Source organism: Lynx rufus, unplaced genomic scaffold (genome assembly GCF_022079265.1).
Source record: "Lynx rufus isolate CCGP_SWC_20201006 ecotype Redwood Valley unplaced genomic scaffold, mLynRuf1.p SCAF_13, whole genome shotgun sequence".
In the NCBI taxonomy this organism is placed as follows: domain Eukaryota; kingdom Metazoa; phylum Chordata; class Mammalia; order Carnivora; family Felidae; genus Lynx; species Lynx rufus.
The window spans coordinates 24563335-24589902 of NW_025814827.1; the positions used below are offsets into that span (position 1 = coordinate 24563335).

The window sequence follows — 26568 nt, forward strand, 5'->3', positions numbered from 1 at the left end:
AAAAAGGAATTGAAGGGTCTCCAGCTGTGTTGTGGGGGTGGCACTGACAGGCCTCCCCAAAGATCCACGTACCCCACACTCTGGGGCCACTAGCACAGGGCAGGACTAAGGTGCTGGTGTACCAGGCACTTCCTAACTGGGGTTGAGTAAGGCCCTACAAAAGCGAGGGCTCACCCCAGACTTCTTGCCTCTGATCTGACAATGGCAACTCATTTTTGGAGAGACCAAACCAGGTGTTGGTTCAGATTATGAGGCCATACCCTGATTATTCCCCAAATTCAATTAATGAAACTGATTTCATTGAAATCAATGGGCTGCTTCCCTCCATCTTACATAGATGGAGGCCGCTTCCCTCATCATTATCTGTCAGGGGCAGAGAATTCAAAGTATGTTTCCCTCTTGCTTCTCCACACCACGGCAGCCAAATTCACTTTTTTCCCTCAATGTTTTTACTGTTATAAAATACACATAACATAAAATTTACCATCTTTACCATTTTTAAGTGTACAGCTCAGTGATATTAAGTATATTCACATTGTTGTACAACCATCACCCCAATCCATCTACAGAACACTTTTCACCTTGTAAAGCTGAAACTTTATACCCATTAAACAATAGCTCCCCATTCCCCCTCCCCCGGTCCTTGGCAAGCACCATTCTACTTTCTGTCTCTTTGATGTTGACTAAGTATCTCAAATAAATGGAATCACATAGTATTTTTTTGTGACTTCTTTCAGTTAGCATAGTGTCCTCAAGATGTATCTATGTTGTAGCATGTATTAGAATTTTCTTCCCTTTTAAGGCTGAATAATATTCCATCGTGTATCTATACACCACATTTTGCTTATCTGTTCATTCATCCATGGACACTTGGTTGCTTCCACATTTTAGCTATTGTGAATAATATTGTGAACATGGGTACAAATACCTCTTTGAGACCTGCTTTCAATTATTTTGGATTTATACCCAAAAGTGGAATTGCTGGATCTTATGGTAATTCTATTTTTTATTTTTTGAAGAACTACTATTCTGTTTTCCACAGCCGCTGTACCATTTTACATGCCCACCAACAGTGCACAAGGGTTACAGTTTCTCCATATCCTCACTAACATTTGTTATTTTCGGGGGGGGGAGGCGCGCAGGTATTGACAGTAGCCATTTTGATGGGTGTGAGATGGTTTTGACTTGCATTTTCTTTCTTTTAATTTTTTTAAATGTTTATTTATTTTTGAAAGAGAGACAGAGCACGGGCAGGGGAGGAACAGAGAGAGAGGGAGACACAGAATCTGAAGCAGGCTCCAGGCTCTGAGCTGTCAGCACAGACCCCGATGCAGGGCTCGAACTCACGAACTGTGAGATCATGACCTGAAGTTGGACACTCAACCGAGCCACCCAGGTGCCCCTTGGCCTGCATTTTCTTAGTGATTAGTGATGAGCATCTTTCATGTGCTTATTGACCATTTGTTTATCTTTGAAGAAATGTCTATTCAAGCCCTTTGCACATTTTTGAACTGGATTGACCTTGCTATTGTTTTTAGGAATACTTTCCATATTCTGGGTATTAATCTCTTATCAAATGATTTGTGATTATTTTCTCCCAGTCTGTGGGTTGCCTTTTTACCCTGTTGACAGTGTTTCTGATGCACAATTTTTTTGTAATTTTCATGAAATCTAGTTGTCTATTTCTTCTTTTGTTGTCTATGCCTTTGATGTCATATACCATGCATCATTGCCAAATCCAATGTCTTGAAGTTTTTGCCCTATGTATCTTCCAAGAATTTTATAGTTTTAGGTCTTACATTTAGGTCTTTTAACCATTTTGAGTTCATTTTATTAGCACTTTATTGTAGTCTTTGTTCAGTCTTTCACCTCGTTAATTCCTATTCTTTTTTGATGCTACTGTAAACGGAGTTGTTTCCATAACTTCCTTTTCAGATTGTTCATTGTTAGAGTACAGAAATGCAACTATGATTTCACCCACATGTAGAATTTAAGAAACAAACAGATGAACATAGGGGAAGGAAAAAAAAAAGAGTGAGACAAACCATTAAGACACTTTTTTTTTCTTTTATGTTTGTTTGTTTATTGAGAGAGAGAGAGAGCACGAGCAGGAGAAGGGCAAAGACAGAGGGGGAGAAAGAGAGAGAATCCCAAGCAGGTTCCGCCCTGTCAGCCCAGAGCCAAATGTGGGGCTCAAATTCACGAACCATGAGATCATGACCTAAGCAGAAACAAAGGGATGCTTAACTGACTGAGCCACTCAGGTTCCCCAAGATACTCTTAAGTATAGAGAGCAAACTGAGTTTGATGAGGTTGCTGGAGGGGAGGTGGGAGAGGATGGGTTAAATAGGTGATGGGTATTAAAGAGGGCACTTGTTATGACGAGCACTGGGTGTTATATGTAAGCGATGAATCTACCTGATTCTACCTGAAACCAATTTTGGCCATATATATTAACTAACTAGAATTTAAACTAAAAACTTGAAATCAAAAGGAAAAGAAAAGAAAAGAGAAGAGAAGAGAAGAGAAGAGAAGAGAAGAGAAGAGAAGAGAAGAGAAAAGAAGAAAAGGCAACTGACTTTTGTGTGTTGACTTTGTATCCAGCTACTTTGCTGAATTCATCTATAAGTTCTAACAGGTGTTTTGTTTTGTTTTGTTTTTTTGTTTGTATGTGTTTTGTAGAATCTTTAGAGTAGCTGCTATTCTACTAAGAGCTGAAATTAACAAATTAACCATCCAAACCTTCCCCTGGAATTGCAAGCTGGGCTTATTCAATAGACTCCAGGATTCTAAAATAGATCAGACAGATTCTTCCAGCACAATTGTTGTCTAGCTGGGGAGATGGTTTGCTGGTGCTTCCTGGTCCACCACCTTCCCAGCATCCTCAATGGCACATTCACTCTTGGGTCTCCTGCTTATTCACCCTGTGCCCTATCATGCCTATGTATGTGTGACCTCCAGCTCTCAGGCTTCGCCACCTGCATAGATGTTAAGACCACTGATGAGGCTGTGAATTCTGCTGAGCAATGAATCTCCTGGATAAATCAGTCCAGGACAACCAAAGACCCTGCTCTTCCAAACTAACTTCTCTTCCTCCTCACCTTTTTGCAATCAGGAATCTTTTCACTCTTTTTTTTTTTTTTTTAAGAGAGAAAGAGAGAGTGTGGAGGAGGGGCAGAGGGAGAGAGAATCTTAAGCAGGCTCCATGCTCAGTACAGAGCCCAACACAGGGCTCTGTCTCACCACCGTGAGATCATGACCTGACCTGAAATCAAGAGTCAGTCACTCAACCAACTCAGCCACCCAGGTGCCCCACGTTTTCACATTTTTGCACAACTTTCTATCAATGTGATCAAAATCCCAAGAAAAGGAGAGGGATCTTCATGCTGTACGTATATGTATACCCATGTGGGGGACACAAGCACCTTCTTTTCAAATTCCCAAAACCACAGAAAAAAACATTTTTTTTTCAAAGTCCAATCCAGTTGACAAATGTCCCAAAACTCTCTAAGCACAAACAACAAGAACACTTGAAAGATTCTTGGTAGATGCTAAGCTTTCCAAGAGCCTGAACAAGGAAAACCGGCCCGTGAACACACGTGCTTGGTGCTTCTGAGGCTGGAGCAGGTCTTCTGCCCATTACCAGTTGGGAGAAGAATGGTGACATTTCACTTCCCACCCTTCATCCCATTGCCTCTTGCCCTGAACGATACAGGTCTCATTGGTGGACTAATTATTGCCAGATTGATGTGAGGGGAGACTGCAGTTTGACTGGGCTGCTGAAACTGGGCCTTTGTAGGGAATGGCTTCCTCCTAACTCCCCTCCCCCACATCATAAATGCCAGGAAGAAAAGACCCACAGGGGAGTGGGTGACCCTCACGGTTGTGGCTGGCCAATTCCTCACTTGCCTGCAAGTTCCCAGAGGAAATGCAAACAAATCAGACCACACTTGGCTGCTGGCCAATGAATCTTTGAACTTCTTCAATAAAGTCTTTAAAACTTTGGTTCTGACCCAAATCTTTTGCTGCAACATAAAAACTGCTAGGCCTCAAGTCTCTCTGTTTAGGGAAACAGTGTGTCTGTGGCATTTGAATAAGGGTGTTTATCTCAGAGATGGTTCCTTGAGTTCCACCAGGTTCTATAGAAAGCTCACTGTGCCTCACTTTTCTTCAAACCTTCCTGAATATTTGGTGTGTTTCCCTCTACCCCTTACCTGTTGGGTGTGTTTACTTGTGACTATTCCTAATTCCATCCTCTTTCTGTGTAACCTCCAGTTGTGCTTTGTAAAAGTGCCCAGACATTGCTGAATTTCCACTGAAACCCAGACAAGAGAAAAACTCTCCAGCAGGAGGCATTTAAATGGTAGCTGGAGGCATTTAAACGGTATTGATTGAAAAAAATAAATAAAAAATAAAAAAATAAACAAATGGTATTGATTGGCCACCTGGTATTCACTATCCAAAGTGGTCCTGGAACTACACTGTTAAAAAAAAAAAGAAAGAAATTTAAAGAATTGGTGACATATGCAATGCACTGTTTCTTTTATGCCAAAGTGTATATTAGATTGTTTTTTCAACCCCCCTAGTTGCTGCTTACTTCTGCAGCAGATAATATGGCAGATACCCGCCCTCCAAAGCCAAATCTCCTGCCCTTATAAACAGAAGTCACAGGAGGAGGGAGAACCAAGTTTTCCAGACCTAGGCATTCCTCTTAGCCCGTGTGTTCTCCAAATCAATACCCTTACTACGTCCACTTCCATACCTTCCTGGAAATAAAATGGAGTCCACTTGGAGCCTTTGACAGGAAGTCTGGAAGAAAGGAGCTACCAGCAAACCACTAAGCAGTGATGTTTTAACTTCTATCCCCAATCTACCTACACAACATGGACATTCAAACAGCAGCCAAACGCTCCCTAGTGTGTCCTGAACTAGGCTTGAACCTCCTCAGCCTGAAATCTGCCTGCACCAAACCTGTAGAATATCCGGGAATCAACGGTATCAAGTTCCCCCAGAGCATCTCAAGTAGCTGGGAAAGGAGAGCAGGAGAGAATTCCAGACTCAAGGAAGGAAAAATACACAGATCATATGTTTTCAGAAAATTGGAGTGATCAGTAATTGTTAACCCATTTCCATAATCCATATAATTAAGGTGCTCTTAATTAACACCTTCATTGAGTCAGGCCCAAACTGTTAATTTTCACCTGAGTAACTTTCAGTGACAATTGATGGAAATCAACTCCATTTTGGAATTAATTTTCTCTTAAGGCACACTTCCAGATGTGTCACAGGGCATTAAGTGTTGTAAAATAGTGTTTTCTGTTATTTTATGAACTATTTTTTCTGTTTATTTATTTAAGAGAGGGAGGGGCAGAGAGACAGGGAGAGAGAGAACCCCAAGCAGAGTCCACACTGCCAGCGCATAGCCTGACACAGGGCTCAAACCCATGAACCGTGAGATCATGACTTGAGCCAAAATCAAGAGTCAGACGCTTAACCAACTGAGCCACCCAGGTGCCCCTTTGTTATTCTTAAAGTGTCAGTATAAGTTTATACATACATAAGTGTGCTGCGTCTAGTATTTCAGGACAGCACCAAATCATTTGTGATGAGGTACAGCATTAACCAGAGAAAAAGAGGCTCTAAAGAAAGAGGCTTGCTTCCCTAGTAGGCATCCTTCCTTTTTGGACTGGTGGCAACATACATCATCTCCTCCCCACCAAACAGGCTTACTTTAGCCACCCATAAAACAATTTCATATTCTTTCATAATATTTGTGGATTAAATGTGATACTTGGCCTCGTTTTGTTCAATTTTCATGTTCTTCTTACCGTTATATTTATATATTTACATGGAAACTTCTAAAATTGGCCAGAGCTCTGTTGGAGCAAATTCTGAGAGCAGATGAAATAACATATTCATAGATTATTTATGATGGTGTAACTTTCTAAAGTGCTATGAAATCAACTCATATGAAGATAATATTGCTAGTGCTGGTATTTATGGCAGTCATAAAAGAACGTGTTGGATGCCTATTTTGGGTAATGGCAGCTTTTAGGGCTTTAGAAGAGTCCCTCACTGTAGTCATTTTGTTTAACATTATTCTTCCCTCTGGGGAATTTCTGGATGGCTGTTTAAGAGGAGGCTGACCCTGGAGGGAGGCCGCCAGGGCTACATATATAAGGGGGTGCAGTCACTGTCACTTGCCCGGGTAAACAGTGGTTTCTTAGGTTGTCACATGTCCCATCCTGGGCTGCCTTGACTCTCACACATTGCTGGTGGGAATGTGAAATGGTGCGACCACTGTGGGAAACAGTGTGGTAGTTCCTCAAAAAGTTCAACATGGAGTCACCACATGACCCAGCAATTCCGAACCCTGCATCTGGCTCTGTGCTGACAGCATGGAACCTGCTTGGGATTCTCTCTCTCCATTCTCTCTGCCCCTCCTCTGTTCGTGTTCTCTCTCTCTCTCTCTCAAAAATAAACTAAAACAATAATAATCCAGATTAACAGGCAATAGTTCCTTGGTACCCTGAGGACCAAGACACTACACACTCTAACTGGGAGAAGGTCCCTTCTGAACACCTTGCAGGCTCCTGAAGATACCCGTGTCCACACCCTCACTGCACTCTGCCTTCCAGATCGTTCCCCAAATCGAGAACTCCCCAAGGGCAAGGACCCGATCTCATTTTCCAGGACCTAGCACCATGACTGACCTATAAAAGAAAGGAAGGAAAAAAAGTGAAGGAGGAAAGAGCACGACTTTTGGTCAACACTGTTCTCTGTTCTGCAGCCCCGGTCCTTCAGGGATAGTGTTGCTAGAGAATGTGGGGTGTGGGGAGAACCATGGGAAGCCTGGCATGATGATCGGGCTTGCCCCCTCTCCTCTCTGTGCTTCAGGACTGGCAGCTGCGCCCTCCTGGACCAGCTAGTAAAGCCTCACATTAGGCTTCAGTCAGCTGGTCCATCCCTTGTGTCCCTAGACTCGCACCGCCTGAACTCTGGGCCTGCAACCCTAGGCTTGCTCCCAGCACTGCAGACAGGAGCTGGCGGTGTGATGATTCTACACCATGCCGTGCTGGGAGTAACCAGGGCACATCGGCTGAGAAACTATACTCAGGGGGTCCTCCTCAAAAGTTAGTGTGGCTGAAATAATTTTTAAAAAGATCTTTCATATATAAATAAAATTGTTAATTTCAAACATGTTTATTTAATTAAATAATGATATATGTACCTCTGTATCTGTATGTGTATGCTGGATTAATCTGCTTATCACTTATCTTCTGTGATGAGTGTTTTCCAATACAAAACTATAAAAACAGTACCAGTCATCAATGGTTGACTTGTTGAAAACAGTTTTCCTTCGGCTTTATAGTTACCTGCTTCAATTAAAGAAAATAATCACAACATTATTTAATTTACCGACCTAATTGCCAAATTACAAAAAAATTACTCTAATTTCTCCATTTTCTTTCGACTAGGTGGACTTCCAACATTCAGAATGGCTTCAAATCTATAAGTAATCAAGAAAAGAAAAAGCAAAATATGTCTCTCTCCAGTAAGATAAAATCCCTCCCTGTGAAGGCTTGTCAATCTGCTCACAGAAGTTCTGGCATCCTCTAATTGGCAGAACTCCCAAGGGGCCAGCTGCTCCTCACCAAAGCCACAAGGTGTGGAAGAAAAAAGGAAAAAGGAAATAAAATAGGCAGAGGACATTCAAGGGCAATCATAAAATCCCTCAAGTCCTAGTTCTACTGCTAGGTATCTTTGGGACCTCAGGCAAGTCACTTCAGCTCTCTGAGCCTCAGTTTCATCATCAGAAAATAGGAAAATACAAACAGGGGTTTGGGAGACTATAATATTGTTTGGAATCTGACCCAGTGGTGCTCAATAAAGGTTGCCTTGCTGTTGTGATGGCAAATTACTTTTCCTTGGAGGCCTTCTGGATTTAAATTGGGAGTAGACAGTCACTATGGACAGGAGATAAATCATATGATGAGGTAAAGCTGAGAGGTACTTGTAGTCTACAAGCTAGGAATCCCCTAATGTAAAGGAGGTTATTGTAAACTACATACTATTTAAGACAGAGAGGACAAATAGACTTAATTTTGAGTAGCAACTCAGATTAACTAGTAGTAGATGCCTGAAGTGCTATGTAGGAAGGATTCTGAAGCTAAGTCTTGAGTCCAGAGGCAGGAGTGATGTGACAGATTGCAACATCTGTCCTGATCTTAGAAAAGTGATGGCAAGTACCATTCCTGATCTTCTGTGCACAAAGGACCCACTTTCAACGACTCTGTAGCTAACTTCAACAAAAGACACTCAGACAAGTAATAGTACTTCTTAAACCAAGAAATAATTTAGTTGAGAATCACTTCATTAAAAAAAAAAAAATGTATGTCTAACAAAGAAAAATGCCAGTGCTGATAAGATACATGGCATTACAGGGGCAACTCTTGAGGGATGTCCTACTTCACTGACTGAGGCCCCTGAAATCCAAGGAAGAGATTGGGAAAGGTGACTGTTGGAGAGCCCATGAACTGACATTTTCATTTATAAGTTCAATGTCCACAGAAACGACCATCTCCTCTACCCACCCTCCCCAAAAAAACCCTACTATTATGCACAAACTAGCAGTTCCAAGTCTACAGTATTCTCCCACAAAGAACATTCCCAAATACCACTCCCAGGGATGGGGCGAGTTCAGCTCAGGCTGGCCTACCACCGAGCTCTCTGCCTGGGGCTGCTCCAGGCAGAGGTCAAGGCTGGTGCCCTCCTGACCTGTCTGGCTAGGTCTGTTGACAAGTCTTCAGAGGCTTCACAATGATGGCAAGATTTAAGATCCTCTTCTACTCCACTCTACCTTCTTGACCAGCACTTAGTGGCCACAATAAGGGGCTCTTCCTCTTAATGCTAATCACATCCCCTAATTGTAGGTACACTATCTTTAATAACCTGGCCAAACCTAAAACATACAGAGGAGTGTTCTGGTTCCGTGTCTACACAGAATGAAACATGCTTCTTCCTTCCAAATTCTATACTAAATTTGATCAAATGCCTCAGGAATTCTTAGAATAGGGTAGGAACATGTCCTTCATGAAATTAAAACCTAATTAAGGTACTACCTCTTCTGACCAAAAGCAACAAGGACGAGATTTAGCCTCCTGCCTTAAATAATTAGGAAACTGGGGAGATTATATGAAATCATGATTTTTAGAAATAGAAAAACAACCAGCACAAGACTGATTTCCCCGAGAGAAGGGAAAAGAATAAGGCAAGCCCTGGGATTGTCCCAGCTTACTGCCTGAAGGCAGTTTCCAGGGCACAGGATAAGGAAGAAGAAGCCCTAAGAAATCAAGAAGGCCAACATGGCTAGAATTAGAGATGGAAATAGTTGTTTTTACCAAAGTGCCCTCATGAGATAGAGGTAGTATCCTCGGAAGGGTGTTGCCTTAATGGGGATAAATTAACCCTAAAGAGACTGCTCTGTACTCAGCCTAATATAACTTAAAGGCAAGTGAAGGGGTGGCTGGATGACTCAGTCGATTGAGTGATTGATTCTTTATTTCAGCTCACGTCATGATTCCAGGGTCCTGGGATAAAGCCCCACATGGGGCTCCATGCTGAGCATGGACCCTGCTTAAGATTATCTTTCCCTCTGCCCTTCTCTCCCCTTCTAAAGTAAAAATTGAAAAAGAAATCTTAAACAGTGTTGAAAGGATCAATCTGATACCAAGCAACTTTACTATGCACCAGAAGAAACTCCAACACGATTTAGAAAATAAAAATCTGGCACCCAATAAGGTAAAACTCTAGTAAAACATTACCAAGCACATAAAAAGGCAGCAAAATATGGCCAATAACCAGAGAAAATGCAATCAGTAGAAACAAACAAAGAGGGGAGCCTGGGTGGCTCAGTCAGCTGAGCATCTGACTCTTATTTCAGCTCAGGTCATGATCCCAGAATTGTGGGATTGAGCCCTATGTCAGACTCCACGCCAAGCATGGAGGCTGCTTAAGATTCTGGCTCTAGCCCCCTCTGCTCCTCTACCTCGTGTCGCAGACTCTGAATCTGGAGTTCTCTCTTGTCCAGCAAGACAGTAGACACAGAATTGAATACAAGAGAGGCTGATGTCCGGGAGAAGACAAGAGCCCCAAACAGGCTCTTTGTCTCGGTATTTATTAAGCTCACGAGATATTACCCACCTGGTGAACGTGAAGAAAACAAGATCTTACACACGTGCTGAACATGAAGAAAACAATCAGATATTAATCATTAACTTGTGTGTGTAAGAAGCAAAAGGTCTGGGGGGGGGGTGGCAAGTGGACTTTGTGATATTGGCGTCAGATGGGAAGTAATTTCCTACAGGTGATATAACAAGTTACTCCTGATCTCATTACAACATCTCGATAGCTAACCTCAGGCACTTTTGCCCCATGGTGGCAGCTTTCTGCCCTAAGCTTTTTTCTAACCCATTTATGTAAGTAGAACCTATTTCCCCACATCTCCGTGGGGATTTTATTTTAGAGAAATAGAGAAATAACAAAGATGCCAGAATAAGCCACCAAGGACATGACAACAGCTATTAAAATATATACTCCATGTTGGAGAAAAAAAAAAAACAAACATGACCATGGTGAAGAAAGAAATTAAAGATATAAAAAAAGATCCAATGGAACTTCTGGAGATTAAAAAATATTATGTATGAATTGAACACATTAATAGCAGTTTAGACAAAGATGAATTAGACATAGGAAGGAGACAAAGACAAGAATAATCAAATTCTTCCAGAAGTGGAGGAAAATTCTCCATTTTAAGAAGATATAATTCTCTCTGAATTGCCATTAAAGTTTAAGAATAATGGATTTAATATCAGAATTAGCAGCAAGCAAGGGATAGAATAATCACTGATTGTTTTTTCTAGATTTGGCCTTTATAGGACTATAAATTGACATCTTAGTTGAAAGTTAGATCTATGACAGCACTATCCAATAGAAACATAATGTAATCACATATGAAGTTTAAATTTTCTAGTAGCCATATTAAAAAGAAACAAGTAAAATTAATTTTGATAATCCACTTTATTTGGTTTAATATATCTAAAATACAATTTCAATATTCTTAATATATAGTAGTATTTTACTTTTGCATGAAGTCTTTGAAATCCAATTTTTATACTTAAAACACATTTCAATTTTATACTGAAAACACATCTCAATTCTGACTGGCCACACTTCAAGAACATCCAGATGAAGAGGTACATCAGGCAAAGTCTGAAAGGGTCCTGAGCACAGGAACTTCTGTCCGCATGGAAATGGGATGCCTCACCCACATGGAAGTTCATGAATCCTACTCAAGAGTTTTTCTAGAACTTAATCTCCAGCCACCCTACCCCTCCCTTTTCCCTTCCCAGAGGTAGGTGAGTGGGGCTGAAAGTTCCAACTTGGGTCTTTCTGGTGACCAACCCTGTCCTGAGGCTCTGTAGCAATGCCACTGTAAGTCACTTGATGAGCATGAACTCGGATGTGCTTAAAAAGGCTTTTTATGAATAACAAAAGACACTTATCACTTCTGTGGATGAAGACTGGTCCAATATTTGGGTCCAAATCATTTCGTTTTTCCCACAGCTCACCGTAACTCTTCTGTTTAACCCCAGCAACTATTAATCAGTCAATTAAGATGAAAAAATAAATTCTTAACCTTGATCTATCAGGTCTTATACCTTGATCATCATTGGAGACCAGCTTGTTCCAGTCACTGGTTTTGCCCTCAACTTCATTAAATTATACAGTAGCAATTCAGACCAAACACCTCTCCCTAAGAATATATCACACCTTGCTTCTGTTACTTCCTACTTGTCACACAACATAAAGGATGGAGTTGTACAATTAAACAGATTTCCAAGTACTTTTCTCTCACTGAAATACAAAAAATAATCTCTGGGCTCTAGTCTCCATCCATTTAGCACATGTCCTGCCAGACCTCATTAGGGAAAAACTTCCTAAGGCCAGCTATTTAGTGGTATCTGCAATATGTTTTGGGAAGGAAAAGTACTCATCCACTTATAAAAATAGTTTAAAATAACTAAAGAAAATTGACTCTTCTCTTGGAAAGAAGCCCGCAATCTAGTTGCAACCACTTAGAAGAACTCACTACATTTGCAGCATTACAGATGCTCCAGAAAACTCACGGTGTTTGATGTCATCTGTCTCTCCCCCATGCCCAAGCCCATCCTCCCTGTATCCAACTCACAATCTTTAAGTTCTCAGGGTTCTCTGGACCCATCTTTTGGGTACCATCCTGTCTTGCATCCATGCACCTACCATAAAGTTTCCCACATGATGCATAGGAAACACATTTCCTTTTAAGTAATTCTGCTTCCTGCTACTTTATTCAGAACTGTTCTTTCCCAACTTTCCTGATGCTGTTGGCCTTATTAATTTATAGCTGTCCCTCCCACTATCACAGTGCTCACTCTTCTGAAGAAACATGTAATGCTAGCTTAGCTAGTAAATCTGCCTTATCACATTCATTAGCTATCATTAACTTCACTGATCAAATGTCCACTGCTTTCTGTCCTAAAACCAGTTCTTTTAGATCACTAAAACTTCATGAACATCTGCCATAACGCAGAAACATCCTCCTTCTCCAAGTCATAGTATCTATCTGTAATCACACTGTATCTGCAGAGAGATCTCTTAAATGGCATGGCAACTTCTCACAGGACTTGACCTTCAGGCTGGTAAAGGTCTCATCAAGCAGTCATGCTTCCTCTCTTCCACCAGGTAGAAACTGGCACAAGCTATTTTCACCAAAACCCCTTTCTGCTAACTTATATCTATAAACTAAATCTGATCACTTTTCTTTACTTCTAGGAGAACCACAGGATTGCTAAAGTCAATCCCTGGATATTACCTGGTCTCAGATTATTTACTTTGATGGGACAAGTCTTTTTAGTCATTCATTCAGTAGGCTGAGTCCCTATTACTGAATGCCTATATTATGCATCAGGCAAAGGAACACAGAATAGAATATATGCATGGTTCTTAACCATAAAAAGCTCATAGTCTTTCATTATGCACACACATAAACAAGTAACTTTCATACAATCATTAACTTTGACTACCAGGTTTGTCAGCAGGCCATCCCTCCCTTTAAGAGTCCCTTCTTGTCAATTACTGCAGTGGGTGTGGTGCATTTAAACCTCCTTTACCCAAAGATGGGGCTTCAAGTCTCAGAACTTCTTGCCTGCCACACATTATAGCCAATAGTAGGCATAAGTCAGTGAGATTTAAATGCCATTTCTGATCTAGCTTTGTGTTTCAGGATACACACGTAGAGACAGAGACTCACTAAATCACCTTTCGACTTACTGTGTTTCTTGCATCTTAAGGCGGCTGTACGGAGAGGGCATCGTGGAAAGAAAGCACTGCTCTGAATGCTCTGGTCAGGCTAGGATAAGCTGACCTAGGGGATATGGACACACACCTGAGAACGAATCCATGCCTGAAGCCCACAAAGTTCTCTTTGAACATCACACAGAAACAGCAGTATCTTTACTTTTAACCAATTAGGCCAGATTCTTTGAGGGACTGCAATGAGTAAATCACTCTTTTCATCCCATTCCAGTTGCTTCTGCTCCTTTTCACCAACCCTATCAAATTACTGAATAGGATTACTTATTAGCTATTTAGATAATAAAAAATATACAGACCAAAGAACAATATAGATCACTTTGTATTTATTACATATTTAGCCGAATTGTTTTTCAACTTACAGAATTCAACTCCAAAATAAAGTCATTAATGCCTATTAGGTTGTTATTCTCACTTGCATTTTTCCCTCTAAAATTTTAACACAGCAAAACACCTTAAAGACTTGTGAATAGGTTCAGTGCACTTGCAGTGGCTCACAATCATGAGACAAAGATCACATTCATTCATAAAAAAGAAGACAAAGAACTCAATATTTTACAATATTACTGACATGAAACAAAATAAAGGAAAAAATACAATACTGCATTTTCAGCACAACTGTTTTTTGGTAGAGGATAGCAGGTTACTATTTAAATAGTGCCCCCCTGCAAAGAACATGCGGACACACTTGGCACATTAGCACTTGGTAACTGCTCACCTTCCATCTGCCCTCTCTTCAGAAGTACCCTTACTCAGGGCCCCACTTTCCCTTGAGCCTGATCCGCCCGCCTCCACAGGGACTACTCTGGCGGGAGCCTGATCCTTCTTCATTCACCTGCTCTTAAGGTTTTGCTGTCTGCCCTTTATTCTCCCCCAGAGTCACACCTGCCGCCGCCTGCACTCTCAGTGAAGGTGCCTGGCACAGAACTCACACGCTGAGCATCCCCACCACAGCTCTACTCCAGATGCTGCCCCTTCACTTTAAACCATGACTGTAAGGTAAAGAGGATTATCTGCCCACAAAAATCATGCTCCCTACTTTACAGTCACGTCTTCCTGCAATGCAAAAAAGGTTGGTGATGCCTGATTTGGAACTTAAAACACTGAATTAATTTAGGCAGATACACACTGCTCCGAAGTTCTTTAAAATTCACTCTTTCCTACTGTTATTTTAAAGCCATAAAAATATAAAAATTGTAAACATTCTACTAAATGTTTCAGTGGAAACTCCATTACTCTACTTTTTATTTAGTGGATTCAGAAAGAACAAAAGTGACACTATGTTCCCTTTGACAAGCTAAAATGATGCTCCCGGCCCTAACCTACCATTACACATCTCCCACCATCAGACAGCTCTGTTGGCCAAGCAATGTTACTGACAACTGTCAGTTGCCATTCACGACCAAGGAGTAGCCCATTGTAATCTCTCCTAGATAGTCGTCCATCTGCTTGCTGGGCACCTTACACACACTGCTCTATACTCAACCTAGCCTTGGTGATCATGCACACACACAGAAGTAAGGACACACAAAAAATTGGAGCACCTCCTTTGCCACATACTGTATTCCTCTACAAAGTGAGAGGGTACTTCCTAATTTTTTGTCAGAGTAACAGCAGAATCGGGGGTTGGGGGAGAGGGGTGCTATTGACAGAGGCAGAAATAAAGAGGAAGCTGGTAAGTCTAGCTACCAGTGTCCACCACATCCAAGAGAGCTCATTCTCTTCACATGACGCTGCTGGGAGCATAAAGATGAATCTGACCTTCTATTCAAAAGAGAAACCTACTCAGGAAATTCTAGTCACTTATCATTACTTTCATAGCAAGGTTTTACTGTATGTTTTTAAAAACATGAAATTAACAAGAAGTGACATTTTTAAAAATGAGTAACTTTAAAATTAATTTTTAAAAACAGTGCTTTTGTTTTTAGGGAGAAAAATGCTAGACATAAAAAGCTAATAAAACCTAACAGCTCTAGGGAATCCCTTTAGTATCTTTATCAGTTATGATTAATGAGATAATTTAAACCAGAATTCCACACGTGGGTGATAAACAGTACCAATTAACCAGAGTATTAACTGAAGTGACTTAAAACTGTATTACCTGAACAGTCTCCATGGTGAAGTGTCAGAAAAAATGAAATAATAAATATTTTCCACAGCACCATAAGATTTTATAAAATACTTACTATTTCAGTTTTTAACTTTAATGTACAATCTCAAGATTGTGGTCCATTGTTCATAGTAGGCCTAACTTCTTCTTTCACTGACAAGAATTCTGACATAGGCCATAAAGGCACAATTACAACATGAAAATGATGTATCTTACTGAAGAATCTGTACAGTATACTTAAGTAGTCACTGTTGTGGTTGTATCCATTGAGTATTAGCAGATTCAAAAGCCAGGAAAGATGGTTTTGCCATTTATACTCACAAAATTTAGTTTGTCAAAAGGACCTAAATGGACCTAAATGGTAACTAAGATAGTTGCCATAACTACAAAGTCCTTTTATATCTGTTTTAGTATTCTGTCCTCTTATGGGTTATGTTTTTATATGACGATATTTTGTAAATGGCTCTGGGTTTTTAAAATAAGAATACATTTAAAATAAGGATTCATTTTGAATTTTAAAAATAAGTTCAAGTGGAAAACAGACAAATTCTGTAGCTGAATTATCTGCAATTATGTGTAACAAGTTATCTACAATAAAAACTATATCACAGATTGAATCCCCCCGATATCCAGCATGCTCATGGATCTCCTAAACTGTTAGTGTGTGCTGTGCCAATTTATTTCAACACTTATCCAAGCAAAACATAATTGAAAGTAATGACTTCCCTATCGAAAAGCTTACACTGCATTCCAAAGCCAAATACAAATTAGGTTTGGGATGATCAATGCCATGTCTCCCCCCGACTCCCCCACCATTAATGCAGAGAATGGAGACTTGGCTTTACTACAAATCAGCTAGCACTAGAGTAAATTTGCTATAAAATTATTTATAACAAAATAAATATTTTCAGTCCCTCTACACTAAGTGACATATAAATTATTAGCAGTTTATAACATTAGTTCAGGTCACTTTTGTGAGACCCAAACATACTGTACAATCCTGAGTAAAAGGTTAAGGATATAGTTTCTTAGGGATCTTTCTTGATCAGGATTCATAAAGAAAACACATAAAACCACAGCTTTTAATAATCCCCATTTTCATTAGAAGTACCAGGAGTTCTTTTTACTTTGGTAAATAAGTTTATCTATGTAAACCATTTATTTTGATGGAGTAAAATAAAAGCAGAGCTTCTGCTAGGATCCCTCCACTACCTTTTGACACTGATATAGTAAATAGTCAGGAAGAGTAGAGCAGGAGGATCTGAACCACAGGGCTAATACGTCACCATGAACTCGAAAATGCAGCAAGCAGGGGATGGATGGGAGCAGCTGACAGGCCAAAAGCCCTTCATTGCCTACAAGAAAACATAAATTGAAAATTCTTTAAGACAAAAGGACTCAGACATTTCTCCAAGATACACAAATGACCAAGAAGCACGTGAAAAGATATTCAACATCACTGATCAGTAAGGAACTGCAAATTAAAATCACAAGGAGCTACTAATCCTATAAGACACACACACACACACACACACACACACACACACACACTCATATACATATAACAACTGTTGGTGAGGATGTGGAGAAACTGGAACCTTTGTGCACTGCTGGTAGGAATATAAATGGTACAGATGCTGTGGAAAATAATATGGCAGTTTCCCCAAAAATTGAACAAAAATTACCATATAATCCAGAAATTCTACTTCTGCATATATAACCAAAAGAACTGAAAGCAGGGACTCAAACACAGGTATGTGTACACACCCACACTCAGAGCATCATTTTTCATAATAGCCAAAAGGTGGAAGCAACCCAAGTGTCCATCGACAGATGAATAGATGAATAAAATGTGGTATATTCATATAAGGAATAGTATTCAGGCTTAAAAAGGAAGGAAATTTTGACATATGCTACACACGAATGAACCTTGAAGACATTATGCTAAGTGAAATAAGCCAGTCACAAAAGGACAAGTATTGCAGGATTCTGCTTATATGAGATCCCTACAGTAGTTGAATTCAGAGAGACAGAAATAAGAATGGTGGTGGTCAGGAGCTGGAGAGGAAGGGGGAATGAGGAGTTAGTGTTTAAAGGGCACAGAGTTTTAGTCAGGCAAGAGGAAAGAGTTATGGAAGTGATGGTGGCAATGGTTGCACAACATGAATGCACTTAATGCCAATAAACTATACAGTTAAAACTGGGTTAAAATGGTAAATCCTGTTATACTTTACCACACAAAAAATTCTTTAATAAAGTCTGAACAACACACTCATTTGAAAGGTATTCGTAACAGGAAATAATAGCTCTAAGAAATCTGATACTTGTAAAAGTTGATTTGTGTTCTGTGAGAAAGCCCCCATAAACACAAAATTGCCTTTTCATAACTCCACGAACCTATAATTTCAACAACATGAAGTCTTAGTTTCTGTTGCAGGGTCTTCAGGGCAGAAGGCAGAGCAGCTTGAGATTCTGACATTTTTACATTTTGCTTCACATCATTTGCGAAGGATAACCAGAGTTTGCCAAAGTTTTCAGTTGAGATTTTCAACGGTCTGAAAATAATTTTTAAAATTAGATATGTCCAAAAGAATGAAATTAATTCTAAAATACATTTCAAATGACTCATGGGAATAAAACATAATCATTGTAAATCTGGGCCCCACAAAATTTATGTTTTTAAACTAACTATGATTAGAATTAGAATGCTTACCATCAACCTCCAAACTTAGGAAATACTAAAAGAAGATTTTATTAAAGTGTCAATGTCTTTCCAATAAATCACTCAGTTCTTTTTCTGAGCATTAGTCATTTCGGCAAAATTTTACCAAGTTAAAAAAATTTTTACCAAGTAATTTGATGAATCATTCAAATATAAATATACTTTGAATTTGGGGACAATAAGACACTATCGACATCATGTACAGAGTATAAATATGAAGATCTAGCACCTTACATAACTCAGACTAAGGAAAGGATTTTAACAAATGTATTTTTGAAAATGGTTCATGAGACTGAAGATCAAATAGTTAACACTGGGTCTCTGGGGGTAGAATTACAAGGAACTTTTATATTTTACTTATACTTTTCCATAGCATTTGAATTTTTGTAATAATTATGCACTGATTTTATAATGGGGAAAATATTTTTAAAACATACATAGGATTTTATTAATACACACAGAAGAACTGTTACTTATACATACTGTGCTGCTTCAGGTTACTAATGCTCACCATGGGATATACCTTTTTAGTCAGAGAGTGTAAGTTTTTGGAAGGCTGGATTCTATCTCATACAGCACCAAGACCATGAAAACTCTTTGACAGACTGAGAGACACATTCTTACTAAAAGATTGTAAAGAGTAGGCAAAAATTACAGCAGTGTAACACAAGTTAATGTGTGAAGGTTAAAAATTTTTACAGATATTTATTGGCATTCTGCATTTTTGGTTCAGGCAGCCTTCATTTAAAAAAAATATTTGAATACAGTAAAATATATCCATAAAACCAAATGAGAACAGAAAAATGAATTTGTTTTCAATTATTTTGGTAACACGGCTTAGTGCCTTGTATAATGCTAAATACTTACTATATCTCTAATTAAAGTTTAATAACCTTGAGTAATTTTCTTGCAGATCTCTAAATCTTAATAAACAGATTTTATGAAAGAATTAATCAAATAAATGAAATATAACTGAGAGAAACTTTAAAAGCTTTAAAAAGAAGCCACCTGGAATCTTTGAAGTTATTTCAATTTAAACATTACTTTAATATTACTTTCTCTCAGAAGTTTTCCAAAATTACTAATCAACCCCAACGTAAATCAGGTCCCATACTATAATCACTCATTGTACCATTTACTTTCTCTTCAAAGCACAATTCAAAATTATTTATGCATTTATGTGATTGTTCAATGTCTCTTCCCTAGACTGGACTCTCCCTAAAGGTAGGGACTGTATCTAGCTTTGAATTATTTTACTCTGCAGCGCCTAGTGCAGTGCTTCTGTCCAGAGAAAAGGCCTAATAAATATCTGCTGAAAGAGTAACTTGAATTAACATTCCAGAAAATATTTACCTAATGAAATCTAATAGTGATAAGTTTACAGAAAAGTCAAGCTGAACAGAATGAGTATCCATCATCTGATAATTTATAAAACCAAAAAGATTCCCTTCTGTAAAAGGTTTCTCCATCTGTACACTATATTGAAAGGTTTTGATGCTTTCTGTTTCTATTACAGGCAAGCAGCATCCAGGTTGCTCAGTGATCTGTAAACAAAAGTAATAAAAGTATTGAAGAAAGGATCAATACAGACTATTATATGAATACCAATTTTCTACTTAATTGAATTTAAAAGCATACTATTGTGAGATGTTAATAACAAACTACAGTATAAAAATGACTAACAACTTCACTTGAGAAAAATTTACTAGCACAGATAATTAATATAGTATACAGGTAAAAGTTATGTGACAAATTGTAGTGAAAACCTCTGTATAATTTAGTAACAACAACAAAAAGATTATTTGGTTCTCAATCCTGACTAGCACTAGATGTTTAAAACAGGAGAGTTAAAAAACAAAACAAAACCCAAAAACACCACAACCAACACACACACACACACACACACACACACACACACACACACGTCTTCTTTTCTCAAGCTACAGTACACCCTTACTCAACCTATGGGGAGTCGAGCCCAAGCAACTGAATTAGACTTTGTTTTGTTTTGTTTTGTTTCTTTAAGTTCCATAGGTGGTCCTAATGAACACCTACAGTCAGAACTTCTGCCCTGGTCAGTGGCTCAGGTAATATCCCATTCAACACATTTTAGCTCACAGAAGAAATTGGTCAGTCTTGTGAAATAACTATCTACTGGTCAAGTCTCATAACTCCAGCAAGGACATCCATACAATAATGTAATATCAAAATGGCAATTCTCTAGGGAAGAAATAGAATTGATGCCCAAGCACTCAACATAAATCAATGAAAGAAAAAGACAGCAGACAGTATACAATATTATCCTTCAATATTCTTACTCCTTGATGTTCTGCTTTGCTAAATTGAGAACTCTGTTTCAGTGTTTATGGCAAGAATGAAGAATGAATGAATATGGCAGTTCTGTGAGACATTTAAAGGGAGCAAAAAAACACAAAATTCACACTGAAAATAATAACACACTAACACCTACCAAGTGCTAGGTACTGCTGTAAGCATTTTACAGATATTAACTCGTTTACTCCTCACAGTAAAGGCAGACACTATTAATATCTTCATTTTAAATGTGAGGAAACTGAAAGCCACAAAGCAGTTACATAACCTGACCATGTAACACAGCTAGTAAGTAGCAAAAGAAAGATTCAAAGCCAAGCATTCAGAGTCAAGAGTCTACATTCTTTTTTTATTATTATTATTTTTGTAATGTTTATTTATTTTTGAAAGAGAGTGAGACAGAGCGTGAGCAGGGGAGGGCCAGAGACAGGGAGACACAGAATAGGAAGCAGGCTCCAGGCTCTGAGCTGTCAGCACAGAGCCCAACGCGGGGCTCAAACCATGAACCCTGAGAACATGACCTGAGCCAAAGTCAGACGCCTAACCGACTGAGCCACCCAGGTGTCCCAAGAGCCTACATTCTTAACTACTGTGCTCTGTCCAAACTCACTTTATATATTTATATTTATGGCCTTCCCCAATATAGCTGGAAAATCTTTATTATGTTTCCTTGTCTCTTTTGAATAATTCGTCCTTACTCAAAATAATAAAAAACCTGTCACACCTTTGGGTCTTTTTGCTAAAGAGGAAAGGATGTGGATGAAATTTATAAATCATCAGAAGAGTCAAGAGCAGAAACACTAAGTAAGCATTACCCCTTTAAGAAAGAAATAAGGAACCATTCATTGTCTTACCTTGAAATTTTCTGCAGAAGAAATTTCTAAGTCAGCACTTTTCAATTCCAAACCACTCTTATTAGAAACTGACCAGACCACCAGTAAACAGTCATCTTTCCAAATTTTGTAAGAAGACACTGATATGGTTTCATTATTACAGACCTCCACAAGATCTGAATGCATGTGTTCAGAAGTTTCTTCCAACAGAGAAGAAGCTAAAGAGATTTCATTAGCAACTGAGGCTGCAGTGGACGAAGGAGAGTGAAGACCTTCCATATCATCAGTGAACAAAGAAGGTGTAGACAGTGTGCAACTGGAGAGTTTCTCAACGGAGGGCAGTTCTGTGAGTGACTCAGAATCCAAAAGTTCTGAGTTGAGAGAAAACTTATTTAATTCTTTGTCTCCTCTATCCTGCAAAGTATCCAAATAATAATCATCTTCATAAGTCACATCTGACGAAGAATTAAAGTAAGAACAGGGCATATTCTGAGCACTGGTTGTTTCTCCACTTTTGGTTTCCTTGACTTTTGATTTCCTTCTGAACTTGTGAGATACGGTATCTGCTTTTCCTAGCTGCAAAAATAAAATATAACGATATCTAAAAAACCCATTCTACCAGTCATGAGTTTTAAACATCTTTCTATAATTTCAAATGAACAATTTACTAATTTGTTAACAGTCTATGTATAAAGCATAGATTAACAAAAGAATCAGAGATGAATAAAATATTAAACCCTAAAATTATGACAGTTACCTCACTTTGAACTATTAGCTAAATCTTATTTCTCATTAAATATACATAACATCAAAAAAAGAAAGTCAAAAAGTCATTGGTGAACAATTCTAAAAACTTGATCAATTTCAGAATGTTAGAGTACAGAATTGCACAAATTAAGAACAGTGAGAAACCCAGGTGTTATTTGAGTTTCCAGAGTTGTCCTGTAGAAGAGCAGATACCCTCAAATACATGGATGGCTCAAACTCTGGTTCAGTTGTCTATGATAATCGTGATTTCATGGCCCACAAGTCAATAAACAGAGAAGAAAAACTGATTTTACCTCAAGAACCAACTGGCAATGACTGACACACATACAGCAGGCAAGAATTCTGTAATTGACTAGTGATGTTTGCTACTGACTCCGGTGACGGGAATGGCAAATTTGCCATCCTTAAGCCAACACTCCTGGGGAGTGGTCTGCAAATCTATGTAAGAGTGGAGTGGTAGCTCACAATTCCCCTTGCCTCCCAAAGTTGCCTAGAATCAGGGCAGCAATCTGGCACTACTCTAAATCCACATCTCCATCCTCCTAGGGGCTTTAACATGGTGTGGCCACCCTTCACGTGATTCCAGCTAAACAGAATTCTAATTCCTCTTCCGTACCCTCTCACTCCCTCAAGTCCCAACACCTCTTCCAGCTTTCAGCAGATGTCTCCTATAGTTCAATTCAGAAGTCATCAAACAAGAACTAAAATTCTACTGACACAAAAATGAAAACAAGTGGGTGGGTGAAGGACTTCCATTTCCAAGTAACCAAGGGACTCGAATTAGATGTGTATTACACTGTTCAATATTGTTACTCAGGTCACTGATGTTCTGAGTTTTTTCATTTGTTTTTTCCCTTTTCTGTGCTTCATTTTGGGTTGTTTCTACTACTTTGTCTGCATGCTTAATAATTTTTTTTTCTATAGTGTCTATCCTGCTGTTAATCAGAAGCTACACAAGCCACAGTACACTAGAGTGACATCTTGGTTAATGTTAACATTTAAAGAAAACAAACAGTTAACCTAGAATTTGTTACCCCAGAGAAAATGACTTTTAAAAATGAAGGTAAAAGAGGGATGCCTGGGTGGCTCAGTTGGTTAAGTGTCCAACTCCTGGTTTCAGCTCAGATCATGACCTCACAACCTGTCGGTTCAAGCCCCACATCAGGCTCTGCGCTGGCAGCTCGGGGCCTGCTTGGGATTCTCTTTCTCTCTCTCTCTGTCCCTCCCCTACTCATGCTCTCTCTCTCCCAAAAATAAATAAACATTTAAAAAATGAAGGTAAAGGGGCGCCTGGGTGGCTCAGTCAGTTAAACGTCCAACTTTGGCTCAGGTCACGATCTCGCGGTCCGTGAGTTCGAGCCCCGCATCGGGCTCTGGGCTGATGGCTCAGAGCCTGGAGCCTGCTTCCGATTCTGTGTCTCCCTCTCTCTCTGCCCCTTCCCCATTCATGCTCTGTCTCTGTCTCAAAAATAAATAAAACGTTAAAAAAAAAATTAAAAAAAAAAATAAAAAATGAAGGTAAAAGAATAAAATCAAGAAACAGACTCTTGGCTATAGAGAACAAACTGAGGGTTGCTGAGGGGAGGTGGAGAGGGGGGAATGGGTTAAACAGGTGATGGGCATTAAGGAGGGCTCTTGTTGTGATGAGCACCAGGTGTTGCACGCAAATGTCGAGTCACTAAATTCTACACCTGAAACTAATATTACACTATGTTAACTAACTAGAATTTAAATAAAAACTTAAAAAAGTAACAAAAATGAATACAAAATAAAAGGCAAAGATGAGGAAAAACAAAAAGCCTTGATACTCAGAATGGATTATGTAAAAAAATTAACCCAGAAAGGATTTAGCATATCTTAAAAGGAAAAACACCCTCCTTACATTTCTGATTTCAAGCGCACCACAAAAAAAAAGCCTGATAATGCATTTGTCACAGTGAATGTTCTCTTGAGAAAGACTGTTTAGTTGAAAGCTTTGCATGTTGTTGAAAGGGCAGAAATCCTTCGACATCAGCTATGGGGTTCACAAATCAGGGTTCTATAAGCCTGGGCACACTGTGACCACAGAGAACTTGCCCCTTCAGTGCCAGGCATTCACTGATACCCTTACCACAGCCAGCTGGAACATCTTAGAGACCCAAGATAAGTCACTTTGCTGAACTGCAAATGCTGACTGAGACAACATGAAGATACATTACTTATTTATAACTTTTAGACTGAAATTTTTTTTTCCTTAGGAGGGGATCTCAAGTCTGATAGAAATGGGGTCTAAAAAGAGAGAGAAAACAAGCAAAGAGTATTACAGGGATGGAAGGAAAATTCCACCAGGAGAGAGGGAGGATGAAAGCACTGTAATGATGTAAAACTGAAGAAAAGGTAGCTCTAATCACTATTTTGTACCAGGTAGGTCCATCAGTCCACCAAATTGGCAATTACATGGAATTCTCAGATGCTCAAAAATAGCACCTGTCCTTCACTCTGAGTTTTCATTCTTTTCCTATGATAGTAATATATCAGCATAAAAAGTTTTGAAAACCATCATAATCATAATGCCTGAGTATTATTTTCATTTTGGGGTAATTCCTTTCAGTCTCAATACATTTTTATCTCCTTAACAGTTATAAACAAAATATAAATAAAACTTCATATTCTGTTTTTTTGCTTAATATGTCATATGTATTCTTTATTTTATAATGAAGTGTTTATCATTTTTAATGGCTGAGTAATATTCTGAGCTAATATAATTTACGTACCCACTCTCCTACTGTTAGACATCTAAATTGATTCCTACCTTTTACTATTAAAAATACCATTTTGAGAAGTACTTTTCCCAAAGACATATCAATATTATTGAACTATTACTACCGAAAATACTTCCCACTGAGAACTGTCCTATCCACCCATGGGAGTAATACCTATGGTCATATTTGTAACTTTATTTGGACCCTGACCCTTGCCCCGCTGACTGGACTACAGAGAACACCTGACTCAAGCTAAGCCAATTAGAATTTCTCTTTCAGAAATATAAAAAGTGTATCACTGGTGGCTCTGGAGCTAGGGAAGCCATTTTCCACTGTGCGTATAGATGACAGCCAAGAGCTTTCGTAGAGCCCGGTTTTTTTGTACAAGACAGGGACAAAGATTCTCAGAGGACTATAACAGACTACTTACCAAATTGATTGTACTTTCTGTTCCTAGCCCAACAAATAATGATGACGCCAGCAGCTGCTTTTCTTTCTCCTCTTTAGATTGGGTAAGGACTTGAGACTGATCCTTTTTAATTATAGTTTGGTCTACATTCTCCATTATTATACTCTCTTGAGGAACAGGCGGAACTTCAGTTTCATCCCCAGTTTTGCCTTCTTTCTTGGGAAGATAGCCCTCTTTCCCCCATAATTTCTTTATACCTTCCAGCTTCAAGCTATTTGTCCTAAGGAGATTAATAATGAAATCAAATCAACTTAAATAACTGCTGCTTAAATAACTTACTTTTTTGAGGCATTTTTAAAAACACATCATTGCCATGACCTCTTAAAAACAGCTTTCGTATTATATACTCTATGTCAGGAAGTAAAACCTAGATCCCATGATGTTATTTTAGTTTCATCCAATGTCCCCACACCCTCCAGCTAAAGGATTTAAGGCACTAGAACCCTAGACTTAGTTAAAAATTTCAGATCACTTAATTCCTTGAATAAGTTGTCCAAATCAAAACTACTATAAATTAGCTCCTTTCCTCCACTGACTTTTCAAAAATACCTTTAACTCTGATGAGTTAAAGATCAGAAATGACTCTTAATAAGTTTCTTGGCTATAACCACCCAATAAATTCATTAAATAAAATCCTGTTGAAAGCAAAAAAAACCCCAACAAATCATTCAAATCCACTCCTTTGATTTAATCCAAAAAGTTTTCTTAATGTGAACTTTAGCTACATAGTCAACTATTATAAATGTAATTTTATTAAAATGAATGAGGTTTGGGGCGCCCTGGGTGGCTCAGTTGGTTAAGCGTCCGACTTCAGCTCAGGTCATGACCTCACGGGTTCGTGGGTTTGAGCCCGGCACTGGACTCTGTGCTAACAGCTCAGAGCCTGGAGCCTGCTTCGGATTCCGTGTCTCCTTCTCTCTCTGCCCCTCCCCTGCTTGCGCGCTCTGTCTCAAAAATAAATAAACATTTAAAAAAAATTTTTTTTAATTTTTTTATTTTTGAGACAGAGAGAGAGCATGAGCAGTGGAGGGGCAGAGAGGGAGGGAGACACAGAATCCAAAGCAGGCTCCAGGCTCTGAGGTGTCAGTATAGAGCCCAATGCGGGGCTTGAACTCATGGAGTGTGAGATCATGACCTGAGCCAAAGTCGGACGCCCAACTGACTGAGCCACCCAGGCACCC

At 39.1% G+C, this 26568-nt stretch overlaps 1 protein-coding gene across 2 annotated transcripts in view; it reads right to left on the reverse strand.

The window, feature by feature from the left end:
- Nucleotides 1–11502: 11502 nt before the first annotated feature.
- Nucleotides 11503–26568, reverse strand: part of AP4E1 (adaptor related protein complex 4 subunit epsilon 1) — a 65991-nt gene continuing 50925 nt past the window's right edge. For both annotated transcript variants that reach the window (XM_047075111.1, XM_047075112.1), the window contains 5 exons: nucleotides 25349–25607; nucleotides 21431–21985; nucleotides 19599–19789; nucleotides 17921–18078; nucleotides 11503–16878 (listed from right to left, as the gene is read on the reverse strand). In XM_047075111.1, coding sequence (XP_046931067.1) covers nucleotides 16718–16878; nucleotides 17921–18078; nucleotides 19599–19789; nucleotides 21431–21985; nucleotides 25349–25607 — 1324 coding nt within the window. In that variant the 3' untranslated portion in view covers nucleotides 11503–16717. The remainder of the gene's footprint in view (nucleotides 16879–17920; nucleotides 18079–19598; nucleotides 19790–21430; nucleotides 21986–25348; nucleotides 25608–26568) is intronic.